The sequence below is a fragment of the Balaenoptera ricei genome, chromosome 4 (genome assembly GCF_028023285.1).
Source record: "Balaenoptera ricei isolate mBalRic1 chromosome 4, mBalRic1.hap2, whole genome shotgun sequence".
Classification (NCBI taxonomy): Eukaryota; Metazoa; Chordata; class Mammalia; order Artiodactyla; family Balaenopteridae; genus Balaenoptera; species Balaenoptera ricei.
Window position 1 is genome coordinate 20,883,322 of NC_082642.1, and position 14,846 is coordinate 20,898,167.

General features: G+C 33.9%; 1 protein-coding gene across 3 annotated transcripts in view; it reads left to right on the top strand.

The window, feature by feature from the left end:
- STAG1 (STAG1 cohesin complex component) overlaps positions 1-14,846 on the top strand; it is a 433,060-nt gene that overhangs the window by 259,349 nt on the left and 158,865 nt on the right. For all 3 annotated transcript variants that reach the window (XM_059920266.1, XM_059920267.1, XM_059920268.1), the window contains one exon: positions 7,673-7,877. In XM_059920266.1, coding sequence (XP_059776249.1) covers positions 7,673-7,877 — 205 coding nt within the window. The remainder of the gene's footprint in view (positions 1-7,672; positions 7,878-14,846) is intronic.

Consider the following 14,846-nt stretch of genomic DNA (forward strand, 5'->3'; position numbering starts at 1 on the left):
TGCATTTCTCTAATAATTAGCGATGTTGAGCAGCTTTTCACGTGCTTCTTGGCCATCTGTATGTCTTCTTTGGAGAAATGTCTATTTAGGGCTTCTGCCCATTTTTGGATTGGGTTGTTTGTTTCTTTAATATTGAGCTGCATGAGCTGTTTATATATTTTGGAGATTAATCCTTTGTCTGTTGATTCGTTTGCAAATATTTCTCCAATTCTGAGGGTTCTCTTTTAGTCTTGTTTATGGTTTCCTTTGCTGTGCAAAAGCTTTGAAGTTCCATTAGGTCCCACTTGTTTATTTTTGTTTTTATTTCCATTACTCTAGGAGGTGGATCAAAAGAGATCTTGCTGTGATTTATGTCAAAGAGTGTTCCTCCTATGTTTTCCTCTAAGAGTTTTATAGTGTCCGGTCTTACATTTAGGTGTCGAATCCATTTTGAGTTTATTTTTGTGTATGGTGTTAGGGAGTGTTCTAATTTCATTCTTTTCCATGTGGCTGTCCAGTTTTCCCAGCACCACTTATTGAAGAGACTGTCTTTTCTCCATTGTATATCTTTGCCTCCTTTGTCATAGATTAGTTGACCATAGGTGCGTGAGTTTATCTCCAGGCTTTCTATGTTGTTCCATTGATCTATGTTTCTGTTTTTATGCCAGTACCATATTGTCTTGATTACTGTAGCTTTGTAGTGTAGTCTGAAGTCAGGGAGTCTGATTCCTCCAGCTCCATTTTTTTCCCTCAAGACTGCTTTGGCTATTCGGGGTCTTTTGTGTCTCCATACAGATTTTAAGATGATTTGTTCTAGTTCTGTAAAAAATGCCATTGGTAATTTGATAGGGATTGCATTGATTCTGTAGATTGCTTTGGGTAGTGTAGTCATTTTCACAATATTGATTCTTCCAATCCAAGAACATGGTATATCTCTCCATCTGTTGTTATCATCTTTATAGTTTCTTTCATGAGTGTCTTACAGTTTTCTGCATACAGGTCTTTTGTCTCCCTTGGTAGGTTTATTCCTAGGTATTTTATTCTTTTTGTTGCAATGGTAAATGGGAGTGTTTCCATAATTTCTCTTTCAGATTTTTCATCATTAGTGTATAGGAATGCAAGAGATTTCTCTGCATTAATTTTGTATCCTGCAACTTTACCAAATTCATTGATTAGCTCTAGTAGTTTTCTGGTGGCATTTTTAGGATTCTCTATGTATAGTATCATGTCATCTGCAAACAGTGACAGTTTTACTTCTTCTTTTCCAATTTGTATTCCTTTTATTTCTTTTTCTTCTCTGATTGCCGTGGCTAGGACTTCCAAAACTATGTTGAATAATAGTGGTGAGAGGGGATGTCCTTGTCTCATTCCTGATCTTAGAGGAAATGCTTTCAGTTTTTCACCATTGAGAATGATGTTTGCTGTGGGTTTGTCGTATATGGCCTTTATTTTGTTGAGGTAGCTTCCCTCTATGCCCACTTTCTGGAGAATTTTTATCATAAATGGGTGTTGAATTTTGTCGAAAGCTTTTTCTGCATTTACTGAGATGATCATATGGTTTTCATTCAATTTGTTAATATGGTGTATCACATAGATTGATTTGCGTATATTGAAGAATCCTTGCATCCCTGGGATAAATCCCACTTGATCATGGTGTATGATCCTTTTAATGTGCTGTTGGATTCTGTTTGCTAGTATTTTGTTGGGGATTTTTGCATCTATATTCATCACTGATATTGGTCTGTAATTTTCTTTTTTTGTAGTATCTTTGTCTGGTTTTGGTATCAGGGTGATGGTGGCCTCATAGAATGAGTTTGGGAGTGTTCCTTCCTCTGCAATTTTTTGGAAGAGTTTGAGAAGGATGGGTGTTAGCTCTTCTCTAAATGTTTGATAGAATTCACCTTTGAAGCCATCTGGTCCTGGACTTTTGTTTGTTGGAAGATTTTTAATCACAGTTTCAATTTCATTACTTGTGATTGGTCTGTTCATATTTTGTGTTTCTTCCTGGTTCAGTCTTGGAAGGTTATACCTTTCTAAGAATTTGTCCATTTCTTCCAGTTTGTCCATTTTATTAGCATAGGGTTGCTTGTAGTCTCTTAGGATGCTTTGTATTTCTGCGGTGTCTGTTGTAACTTCTCCTTTTTCATTTCTAATTTTACTGATTTGAGTCCTCTCCCTCTTGTTCTTGATGAGTCTGGCTAATGGCTTATCAATTTTGTTTATCTTCTCAAAGAACCAGCTTTTAGTTTTATTGATCTTTGCTATTGTTTTCTTTGTTTCTATTTCATTTATTTCCGCTCTGATCTTTATGATTTCTTTCCTTCTGCTAACTTTGGGTTTTGTTTGTTCTTCTTTCTCTAGTTCCTTTAGGTGTAAGGTTAGATTGTTTATTTGAGATTTTTCTTGTTTCTTGAGGTAGTCTTGTATAGCTATAAACTACCCTCTTAGAACTGCTTTTGCTGCATCCCGTAGGTTTTGGATCGTTGTGTTTTCATTGTCATTTTTCTCTAGGTATTTTTTGATTTCCTCTTTGATTTATTCAGTGATCTCTTGGTTATTTAGTAACATATTGTTTAGCCTCCATGTGTTTGTGCTTTTTACGTTTTTTCCCCTGTAATTCATTTCTAATCTCATAGCGTTGTGGTCAGAAAAGTTGCTTGATATTATTTCAGTTTTCTTAAATTTACTGAGGCTTGAATTGTGACCCAAGGTGTGATCTATCCTGGAGAATGTTCCGTGTGCACTTGATAATAAAGTGTAACCTGCTATTTTTGCATGGAATGTCCTATAAATATCAATTAAATCCATCTGGTCTATTGTGTCATTTAAAGCTTCTGTTTCCTTATTTATTTTCATTTTGGATGATCTGTCCATTTGTGTAAGTGAGGTGTTAAAGTCCCCCACTATTACTGTGTTACTGTCGATTTCCTCTTCTATAGCTCTTAGCAGTTGCCTTACGTATTGAGGTGCTCCTATGTTGGGTGCATATATATTTATAATTGTTATATCTTCTTCTTGGATTGATCCCTTGATCATTACGTAGTGTCCTTCCTTGTCTCTTGTAACATTCTTTATTTTAAAGTCTATTTTATCTGATATGAGTATAGCTACTCCAGCTTTCTTTTGATTTCCATTTGCATGGAATATCTTTTTCCATCCCCTCACTTTCAGTCTGTATGTGTCCCTAGGTCTAAAGTGGGTCTCTTGTAGACAGCATATATATGGGTCTTGTTTTTGTATCCATTCAGCAAGCCTGTGTCTTTTGGTTGGAGCATTTAATCCATTCACATTTAAGGTAATTATCAATATGTATGTTCCTATGACCATTTTCTTAATTGCTTTGGGTTTGTTTTTGTAGGTTCTTTTCTTCTCTTGCGTTTCCCACTTAGAGAAGTTCCTTTAGCATTTGTTGTGGAGCTGGTTTGGTGGTGCTGAATTCTCCTAGCTTTTGCTTGTCTGTAAAGCTTTTGATTTCTCCATCGAATCTGAATGAGATCCTTGCTGGGTAGAGTAATCTTGGTTGTATTTTCTTCCCTTTCATCACTTTAAGTATATCATGCCACTCCCTTCTGGCTTGTAGAGTTTCTGCTGAGAAATCAGCTGTTAACCTTATGGGAGTTCCCTTGTATGTTATTTGTCGTTTTTCCTTTGCTGCTTTCAATAATTTTTCTTTGTATTTAATTTTTGCCAATTTGATTACTATGTGTCTCGGCGTGTTTCTCCTTGGGTTTGTTCTGTATGGGACTCTCTGCGCTTCCTGGACTTGGGTGGCTATTTCCTTTCCCATGTTTGGGAAGTTTTCGACTATAATCTCTTCAAATATTTTCTCAGGTGCTTTCTCTCTTCTCCTTCTGGGACCCCTATAATGTGAATGTTGTTGCGTTTAATGTTGTCCCAGAGGTCTCTTAGGCTGTCTTCATTTCTTTTCATTCTTCTTTCTTTATTCTGTTCTGCAGCAGTGAATTCCACCATTCTGTCTTCCAGGTCACTCATCTGTTCTTCTGCCTCAGTTATTCTGCTATTGATTCCTTCTAGTGTAGTTTTCATTTCAGTTATTTTGTTGTTCATCTCTGTTTGTTTGTTCTTTAATTCTTCCAGGTGTCTGTTAAACATTTCTTGCATTTTTTCGATCTTTGCCTCCATTATTTTTCCAAGGTCCTGGATCATCTTCACTGTCATTATTCTGAATTCCTTTTCTGGAAGGTTGCCTATCTCCACTTCATTTAGTTGTTTTTATGGGGTTTTATCTTGTTCCTTTATCTGGTACATAGCCCTCTGCCTTTTCATCTTGTCTGTCTTTCTGTGAATGTGGTTTTTGTTCCACAGGCTGCAGGATTGTAGTTCTTCTTGCTTCTGCTGTCTGCCCTCTGGTGGATGAGGCTATCTAAGAGGCTTGATGGGAGGTACTCTCTTCCACGTTTTCATTTTTTTTTTTCACCCACACGCACACACACAGTGTATTTTATTTTTACAAGAGATAAATAAACTGACACCAAGCATTGTAAATGAATGACCACAACAAAAGCAACAATGATTGCAATTACCAAACACAGAACACACTCATACTATGTCATAATATTGACATTCAGTCCAGTAATCCTCCACTGTAACAGCTCCTTTACTTTGCAGTGAAAATTGATTTGTATATTTTTTGCCTCTGAGTCCTTGTGGGGTTTTTTTTTTTATTCAAACAGAAAGTCACAAAAGTTATAATCATCCTCATCAGTTCACTCAGTCCCATGTAGTTAATTTTTTTTTTCATCTTGATCTTTTGTTAGCACTTGTATGAATTCATCAGTTTTCCATTAGAATTCTGAAAATGCTTATTTGTTCAGTTCGGCAGTATGATCAGTTACCAGAAACTTGTACTTGTCAGAGTCTTTTCCATGAATTCCTTGAAGATGAAACCCTTTTATAGGAACATTTTTGCAAAAGCATCAGAGTATACCCAGAACTGTCTGTAAATGACAAAAGACTTAAAAATGACCACGGTTCAAGATTCTTCCATGTTTTCTGCTATTTCTTTTTTTGGTTGCGTATTTTTAAGTGTTTTGATTTCATTAGGAATTTATTTTAGTGTATGGTGCAATACATATCTGATTTTTTTCTAATGAAAAACCAGTTGTACTGTACCAAAGTCTTTTACTGAATAATATGTCTTTTCCCACTGCTTGTAACTGTACTATAACAGGAATGGATTTGTTTGTGAGTAACAGAAAATCTGACCAACAGTGGCTTGAATTCACAGGAGTTTGTCTCACACAAAATAAATCTGGGAGTAGGCAGAACATGATTGATATTGATACTACACCTCAATAGAGCAAAGACCTACATTTTTTCCATCTCTCTCTGTACCATTCTTTATCTTCATACTGTCCCCTCATGGTTGCAAAATGGCTGTTGAACATCAGTACCACATGAGTTCCAAATCAGTGAAAAAGGAAAGGACAGAAGGTTGAAAAGGTCCCATTAACCTACTTTGTCCATTTTAAAAGGTTTTTTCCACAGGCCTCATCTAGCGTGTTACGTGTTTTTTTCTCCGATATGTCTTGCACATTATTTTCTAGGCTACTAATGTGTCTCCTATCAGTAACCATCCTTTCCTTCAGTTCATCAACTGAGTTTTTTACGAAATAAATTATTTTAGATATATGCAACCTCATGTTAATGGCAGCATTATTTACAGTAGCCAAACGTGGAAATAACCTAAGTGTCCATCAATGGATGAATGGGTGAAGAAAATGTGGTATGTACGCGCGCGCACACACACACACACACACACTCAGAGGAATAGTATTCAGTCGTTAAAAAGAGGAAATCTTGCCATTTGTGACAACATGGACGGACCTTGAGGGCTTTACACTAAGTGAAATAAGTCAGAGAAGGACAATTACCATGTGATCTCACTTATATGTGAAATGAAAATAACAACAACAACAAAACAGCACAAAAGAACACTGAGTGAGCTTATAGATACAGAGAACAGAGTGGTCGCCAGGGGTTGGGGGGAATGGGTAAAATGGGTGAAGTGGGACAAAAGGTACAAACTTCCAGTTGTAATATAAATAAGTCCTGGGGATGTAAAGCATGGTGACTATAGTTATTAATACTGTATTGCATATTGAAAAGTTGCTAAGAGTGTAGATCTTAATAGTTCTCATCACAAGAAAAGCAAAATAATTTGTAACTGTTTATGGTGACAGATGTCAACTACACTTATTGTGGTGATTATTTTTTAATATTTACAAATATTGAATCATTATATTTTATACCTGGAACTAATGTTATATGTGAATTATACCTCAAAAAGGTGTGTATTTCAGTTCCCTAGAGTTTTGTTTTGTTTTATGCTACATTTGAATCTTTGAAGTATACTTATTTTTTATTTAGGTTTTCCTAAATGATGATTTTTCTGGCTTCCTCTCCTCTTGCTGTTGGGGCTGTTTAGATAGATTCTTTTCTTTGTACTTTCCTTGGGGCCCAGATCTGGTTGTGAGCACTAAATGGCTGAATCTCACAGTTGGTACAAAGGAAAAGAGGCTCTACCCTGGTGGGCTTTTGTGAAATGGAAGCAGCAGGCAGCCTTCAGAGATACCTTTGAGAAGCATCTCACCTCTCCATCCTGCTACCCTCTCCAGTCTGTGCTCCCACACCCCCAGTCTAAAGAGCAGGGAAGATTCAACCATCCCCTTCAGTTCCTTTTTGATGTCCTATAGAGCTTAGTAACCCACATAATACTCATGTAGCGCCAAAATTAACTTTCTTTGGGGGTATTTGACTGACTGCCAAGCTCTTCCCTATCTCTGCTTTCTGTTCCTTGCTCTTGGGATTTCTTGCTGTTCTAAGTATCACACTAGTTCTCTTTCCTGGGGCACCAGCAGAGCTCAAGACCTCATTTATAACCAGTTTTCCTAACAGCACTTTGGCCTAGAAAAGACAAATAGCCACAAATTGAGAGTATTCAGATAACTGTGTTCACAGAATTTCTCACTCTCTGCCTTGTGAATTTCCATTCCTCCACCAAAATGTTTTAGGCTAGAGTGGGAAACCTCTGCTGGGTTCAACTGTCAGTTTCGTGTTTTAAAGAAGATAACACAATCTGGTGATACCAAGAGCCCATGCTAGATTTTTTTCTTTGAAAAGTTAATAAATTCACTCCATAAAATAGAGTTAATTGAAAGTTCATAGTAAAATTGGAAGAAATAGGTTAGCAGTTTCAGATGTGAAAAGTTGGTTTTGGACTTCTTAATGAAGTGCTTATACTCTTGAAACTGTCAATTCTTTGAAGTGTCTATTTAAAATAATTGAAAGATGCTATATGTCACAGGTATCATGATTAGTTTGATCTGAATTCAGTAGCAAATATCCTTTCTAGTCTAAACTTCAATTCTTTTTTTGTTTCCTACTTTAAATTATCTCAACTAGGACCCAAGTACAACAAAACTGGGACTATTATTTTGAATGAATGGCTTAGAATAATGGATTAAATACTGGTTGTAAATAATAATTTTGAGCACATTAACAATTATTTAGTTGTCGAAGATCAAAACAAGCAAAAAAGAGAAAGCCATCTTGTGCCCTTTGATTTCTGTTCATATCTACTTTGAGAAGAATGTTCCTTTTCCAGTAGGAGGAAAAAAAACTGATCAAACTTGATGTCATATTTAATATGTTCTTTTTTAATCCCTTTTAGGACAGTGGTGATTACCCCCTTACCATGCCTGGACCTCAGTGGAAAAAATTTCGTTCAAACTTTTGTGAATTTATTGGAGTCCTGATTCGACAATGTCAGTATAGCATAATTTATGATGAGTATATGATGGACACAGTAATCTCCCTTTTGACTGGTTTGTCAGACTCCCAGGTCAGAGCTTTTAGACATACAAGTACCCTTGCTGGTAAGTAACCAACATTTTATTTCCTTTTCAATTTAGTTTTGTTAAATATGTTCTATTCTAGTTAAGCTTCATTTAGATTAAATATTAAATTCATTACTTTGCTCTTGAAAAATATAGGTTTTCTCCAAAATTCACATGAATGGTTTGTATTCTCTAAGTAAAATGTGTGCCTATTTTGATAACTGGCATTTGATAGTCTTGAGAATGAAAATTGAAATTTTCTGGCGAATGTTAACCAAATCTCTTTCTGAACATGTGTTTTCCTGCATTTTTATTTTATAACCAAATAAATTTTAGGAGTCCACCAGGCCATGTTCTTTGGTAAACCCGAATAATAGTTGAAATTCCAAATTCATAGTATTTTTTCTACTTAATTACATTGCTTCATAGTTCATTGTTATTATACATAAATGTGTAAATTTTGTTTATATATATGTATTTTTATACAGTTCCATCCAATTGTAATAGGTAATTGTGACCTAGCTGGCATTTTTTCTATTCCTAGTGCTGTAATAACCTAAATGTAATGTCTCTAAAATCAGTTCAGATAGGTAGGCTGAGTCCTGAAGAACTGACAGATTATAGTTTTCACTTTTGCTTTTATTTTAGAATTATCTAGGCAAATTCTGAGTCAAGTATGTTCTTTTTCCCCTTGTTTTTCCGTAACAAGGTAATTTTGTTAATTTAGCCATCATTCTCAATTCCTCAACGATTTTAACTGTGCTTACCTAAAATGACTAAATGATTGTTCTTTTTCTCCTGTAATACAGAGAGAGAGAGAGTGTGTGTGTGTATGTACATACACATATATTTAAATACTCCCAAATTACATCCTTTTTAATAGCAATAACTCTGGCTATATTCATCTTACACATTACCATGACAAAAAATGAGATTTAATTTAATTAATTGCATTTCATCTTGAATTTAAATTTAAATTTCTCATTTATCTAATTTATTGAATGCATTGACTCTTAAACTTTAGCATGCATCAGAATCACCTCCAGGCCTTACTGAAACAGATTGCGTGGCCTTGCCCCCGAGTTTAACAGGTTTCTAGCTGATGCTGACACTGATACTTTGGGGACTACACATTGCAAACCCTGGATTTGAAATTTTATCATTTTCTGGTTTAACCTGTTGCCTAAAGCCAATGTGATAATTTTATATAGAGTCATCCATATTTTTTTCCACTCCTTTTTCCTTCCTTACTCAAGTGTGGTTAATCCATATTATTAGTGTCCAGTATTCCCTTAATTGCAGTTCTATATGGAGTAAATATGACACACAGTTATTCTTTTGAGGGTGTCCTTTTTCTCACTGGGAAAAGAAGAAGATCTTTTACTTAATTTTATCTATTTTAAAAAGGTAAAATCACACAATTTATTGTTGAAAAATTTTTCTATATAGAACAAACATCAAACACATTTTATTCTGTTTTGAGAGTATCCTCTTCCTCATTATTAGGAATAAAAAGAGATCTTGTACCCAGTTGTAACTTTTTGAAAAGGTACTGTAAATATACTATTTATTACTTAAAAGTTATCTGATACTATACAATTTTTCTTTCTAATTTCATCACTTTTAGAATCTTCTGCCCTTTATGTTTGCTTTTTTTCTTTTTTTTATATTTTCTATTTACTTTTCATCTTTTATCTATGTACAGTAATTCCTGTTTAGCTGGTTTTCAGATGCATAGTAAATGCAGTGATTTGAAATAAACAAAACTTAAACATAAGATAGAAGTTACTTCTGAATAGCCAAAATTACTACCATAAACAGTTATTATCTAGTTTCCCAATGCCAAGAGAGAAAGAGAAGCAAGTGTTAGACTGGAGGGCAAGTGTTAGATTCTGTCCTGCTGACAGAATTGTGAAACGGTAATTTATAACAAAAAAGACAAAAAAAAATTTTGCTTACAGATATCAAGATACAGAGCAATCTGGGGCTTCTCTGTAGGGGCCAGCTACCTCTCTTTAATCCAGAAACCTGTGTGCATTTTATATAAAAGACTAAATATATGCCACATACTCTACTTACGAACACAAGAGAAGGAATAGTATATTATAGAAATATACAGAATATTTTGAGTTTTAAAACGTTTCAATTTCCTGAAAAATGCAGTTTAATTCATTTGCATTTGTCCTTCACTGCCATGTAAATGAAATATTACTGTATTTTACTGACTTTATGATGGTCCATTTCAGCTCTTCTTTCCATTGGCCCATTTTCAGTGACTTTTATTATTATCTTGTTTTTCATATATTTATTTATCCCTTTGGTAATCTATACATGCTAATTTTACCTATGCTTAAACATATTTTAATTATGGCTTTCCTCCTATTTCTTTTGAGTTGAGTTGCTCCCTCCTCCTTCCAGTGCCTTTCTGTCTTTCTTTTCTCACAATTTACCTGTGATCATGATAGCTTTTAAAACTGCCTGATAAATGCCATTTGGTTTTCTCCTAAGCATTTTTTATATCATCTAGCCTATTTGTATTTGTTAATTACTTTTCAAAATCAGAAATCAAGAAAAATAGAAGGAGATCAACATTATGTTTATACTTACTTTTTAAAAGCTAACCTATTTTTCAACTTATTCTCAAATTTATTTCAAAATATTACTGTAATTTCTCTGTGTACATTAATGATCATGTCTTCCAAAGCTCAGTTGCATAAAAAGTGAGACATCAGTCACCTACCCTTCAACAAAGCACAGAGATCTTGCTGAGAACTTAATTCCAGGCTGGATAATAATTATCCATCTTTTCAAGGATTATTTTCTCTTCATCTTTGCCCTCTTCTCTGGTACCCCCTCCCTTTTTTTCTTTTATGGTATGTGTATGAGGGGTAGTTTAAAAGATAATCATTTTTATTCACTTTTCAGGACGAGTCTTGGGGACTAGATAAAATGGGCAGGAACATTTAATCCTCTGCTTCAAAGACTATGTGCATGGACAGTTACAAGGCAGTTATGGCCAGATATGATTATCGGCTTTGGAATAAAATGCTCCTTGACATTGCTTATATCTTAGCTAAGAAGAGAGACAATCAGGTTAGTTGTTTTGTAGGGTACAGACAAGACAAGTTTTAGAGCTTTATAAATCATCAGAGTGGTCTTATCAGTAGTACTTTTAATCTATTTTCTAAATATCCCGTTTTCTTGTTATTAGTTAATAATATGTCCCAATTGTCAGTGTTTATGCATTGCATTTAATTGTATACTTTTGCCACATTTTTACTAAAATTTTTCATCATTTTGTAGTTCTTCAGGTTTGTTTATTCTCCAGGTAGAAGTAGTCTCATTTTTCCAGTAAACTGTGTTCTCCCTTCTTTTTGGAATTCTTTTTACCATTAAATTGAAACAGACTGTTAGCAATTACATTTTGTATTATATTTTCCTTATTTTTTTCTATTTTAATTGGAATTGTAAAGCATACTCTCCTATATGTCTGACTCATCTTAATAAAGAAGCTTTACACTGTAGTAAAGTTTTCATTACCGATTAATCTTCAGAATTAAGTGCCTTTGTTGCTTTTCTAAATAGCTATCTCAGACGTATTAGAACATAGTTTGTGGACTTAATTTATATAAGTAGTATTTTGTCATTATTATTTTGGTGGATTTATAATCTGAGGCTGGCCATATTTTCTTTCTGCAATTTCATGGAATTTTCATGAAAAAATATTTTCCTCCTCCAGCTCAAAAACAAGTAGGATTCCCTTTGTTTTACCACTGTGTTGTTTGGTATTATAAAGATAATTCTACTCTCAAAGGATCTATTTTTAGATTTATAGTTAGATTATACATAGGCATTTGTTTTTAAAATGTATGCCAATACTTTAGAAGTTGGTGACTTCAAATTTTTGTTAGATGGCGAGATGAGTAATGTTGGTTTACCTTTTTTATTTTTTGCTATTTTCTCACCTGCATAATTTTCTATGTTACAAATAGATTGATACTGGCTACCTCTCACTTCTAAAGTGAAAATGCTAATTTGAACAAAAGGGGATTAAGACTACAAAATTTTATTAATAATAGCATGGTGATTGATTCTGTTCTATTTTTTTCTAAAGTGAATTATGAAAAAATTAGAAAATGTGGTTAAGATCATCATATGACAGTCAGGTGGCCTCATTATGCTGGGAGGCCGGTCTTTACCACTAGTTAACAATAATAGGTCACCCTCAGATTCTTGGGGAAGTAAACATTTCTTTGTATCTCATTGTTTAACATTATTATATTGGTAAATGGTTGATTTTATATTGACATATGATTTGTTGTTGATTAACATTTTTTTACCAAGTCAGCATCTCTGGACTTTTACTCTGAGAAGAGATAAGCTGTAAGAAATTTCTTTGTTCTCCCATCACAGACTGAAAATTACCTTGCCTCAGTAAAGTGATGTCTTTTCTTTGGCTTTCGGTTGCTGAAACCATATAACATAGGGTTCATAGAATGGGTTCTGGACCAGACTGTCTGAATACATATCCCTTTCTGCCTTTTACTAATTGGGCAATTTGGACAAGTCCTTTTGGCCTCACTTTCTTCATATGCAAAGTGGGAAAGATAATGATAGCTACCTCATTAAAAGAAATTAAGAAAGCTTGAACTAGTGCCTGACATTTAGTAAACTGCTGCTGTTATTCTGTAATGACAGTGAGAGCCAGTAGTGTGTGCAGTGTTTCCCTTCACTCGTGTTTGTTTTTCCTCAGAATTTATTGAACACCTCTTATTTTCGTAGTAGAAGACATTGCAAACGGGGAAATCAGAACAAACAAGTAAATAAACAGATCTTTCAGAAACTGCTATTAAGAAAACTAACAGCATGCACTCTCATTTTTACTTATCTTTTGGTTCTCACATGCCAAATTCTATTTATTAAATTGAGTAGGTATTTTATAACTCTTAACCAGACTGAGTATTTCTGGTTGCTATGGTTAGAACCTCACAATTTTAGGTCAATCTGGCATCATCAAAGGGCAGACTATAATCTCTCTTCCTTAATTTCTTTATATTTTATTTTCCTTTTATTCATTAAAGAAATTTTTACTTTCTCATTGCTTTGTATTTTCACCAGTGCATTTTTTTTTTAACTTTAATACCTTTGTGTTTCTCGTTGCTCCTCTAGATATAACACTCTTTTTTCACCTTTCTAGAATTTGTATGTAGTAGACTTTTGGTGTTCTCATGAGATTAATGCCCAATAATTGACCAAATTTGTGAGTGCCACTATATCATATAACTGTACACATAAAATACAGTAAACTTTTTAAATGTAATTACTCTTTCAAATGTAAATATAGGTATCTAGAGTAATGTTTTACGTTTTCTAGTTACAGAAGTATCATTTTCATAGATTTATCTCCTTTCTATCATCAGGTATGAAAATTAGTTTTCTTTTGGGGGCTAGTTTTTGTAAAGAAATTATGATTTTTAAAATCATTTTATAATCATGTCTTTTATGTATCAACTTGGTGACCTTGGACAAGTTACTTAACTTTGGTGCCTCACTTTCCTCATCTGTATAGTATTGCTACTAATAGTCCCATTTTATAGGAGTGTTGTGAGGCTTAAATGAAATAATTTGTGTTAAATGTTTCACATATACAAGTTATTCAGTAAGTGTCTGATGTTATAACTGTGATAGAATGACAGAGCTTGCTTGGTTTGGCTCTAAAGAGGACAGAGAAATTGAGAAAATTTCTTGTAGATTTTTCATTAATACTTCCATGTTGTATGTTTAAACATTTTCTGTACATATAAAATTACATATACAACTTACAAAGAATTCAGAAAAGGAGAAAAGTACAAAAATAAAAATTAGCCATAATCATACCATTTCTTAATTTTGTCATGACATGTTGGTGTTTCCTTTTACATGAGGATTTTTTATTTTATTTTTAAACAAATAATAGAATGTTATAATCAATTTTGTGGGGTACATTTTCTGTACTTTTAATTTTTTATGATTATGTTTGATAAGGCTGCGTTGTTTTCTAAAATCTATATGTCCTTTAAGTTATTTAACTTTTCTGCCATTATTTGGATCCTTTGTCTTTTGTTGAATCCCCTATCTCTGGCTTGCCTGTTTTTTTTTGTTTTTTTTTTAAATTTATTCTCTCCTTTTTGGATAGCATGTTTTTTGATAGCTTCTTGAGAAAAAGAGTATTGGAAAAGTATATATTTGAGATTTTACATGCCTGAAAAATTATTATATTCTTATATTTAATTGAACCAATGTAGAACTTATTGAAAATTTTCTACAGAATTTTTCCTCTTGTTTCCAGTATTGCTGTTGAGACGTCCAATCCTGTTTCAAAGTTCTGATTCTGATCCTGTTTCTTGTCTTCGGAAACTTTATGTTCTTTTTGTTCCTGATTTTCTGAAATATCATGGTGATATACCCTAATGTGTGTATATAATTTCCCATTCATTATGCTGGGCACTCTTTATAGAATACATATTACTTGGATGTTAATCTGTTGAATCAATCCTGAGTTTCTTGTTATTTCTCTTTTAGCTTCCATTCCTTAGTCTTTTTGTTCACTTTTCTTGTATTTCTTCAACTTTATTGAGCTTAATTTTCATTATCATTTTAAATATTCTAAGAGTTATTTTGCATTCTCCAAGTCTTTTTTTTTTAACATTGTTTCATGGATGTAACATTTTCTTTTATCTCTCTTTGACAACGTTAATTATTACTCTGAAGTTTTTTTTTACACCCTACTCTGACGTCTTTTCCAATTCTCTGCTTTTATCAGTGTCTTTCATGTTGGAAACGTTCCTTAAGTATCTGTTCATTGGCTTTCTAGTCGTTGCTGACAATGAGACACTGAAGAGCTGATTGCCAGAGAGGGTGGGGGTGGGGGGTGGCATGGGTGTGTGTGTGTGTGTGTTGTGTTTGACAGGGAGGGGCAATGGCTCTGGCCTCTTTGGTGAGCATCACTGTAGGGTGGTCCTGTGGCCA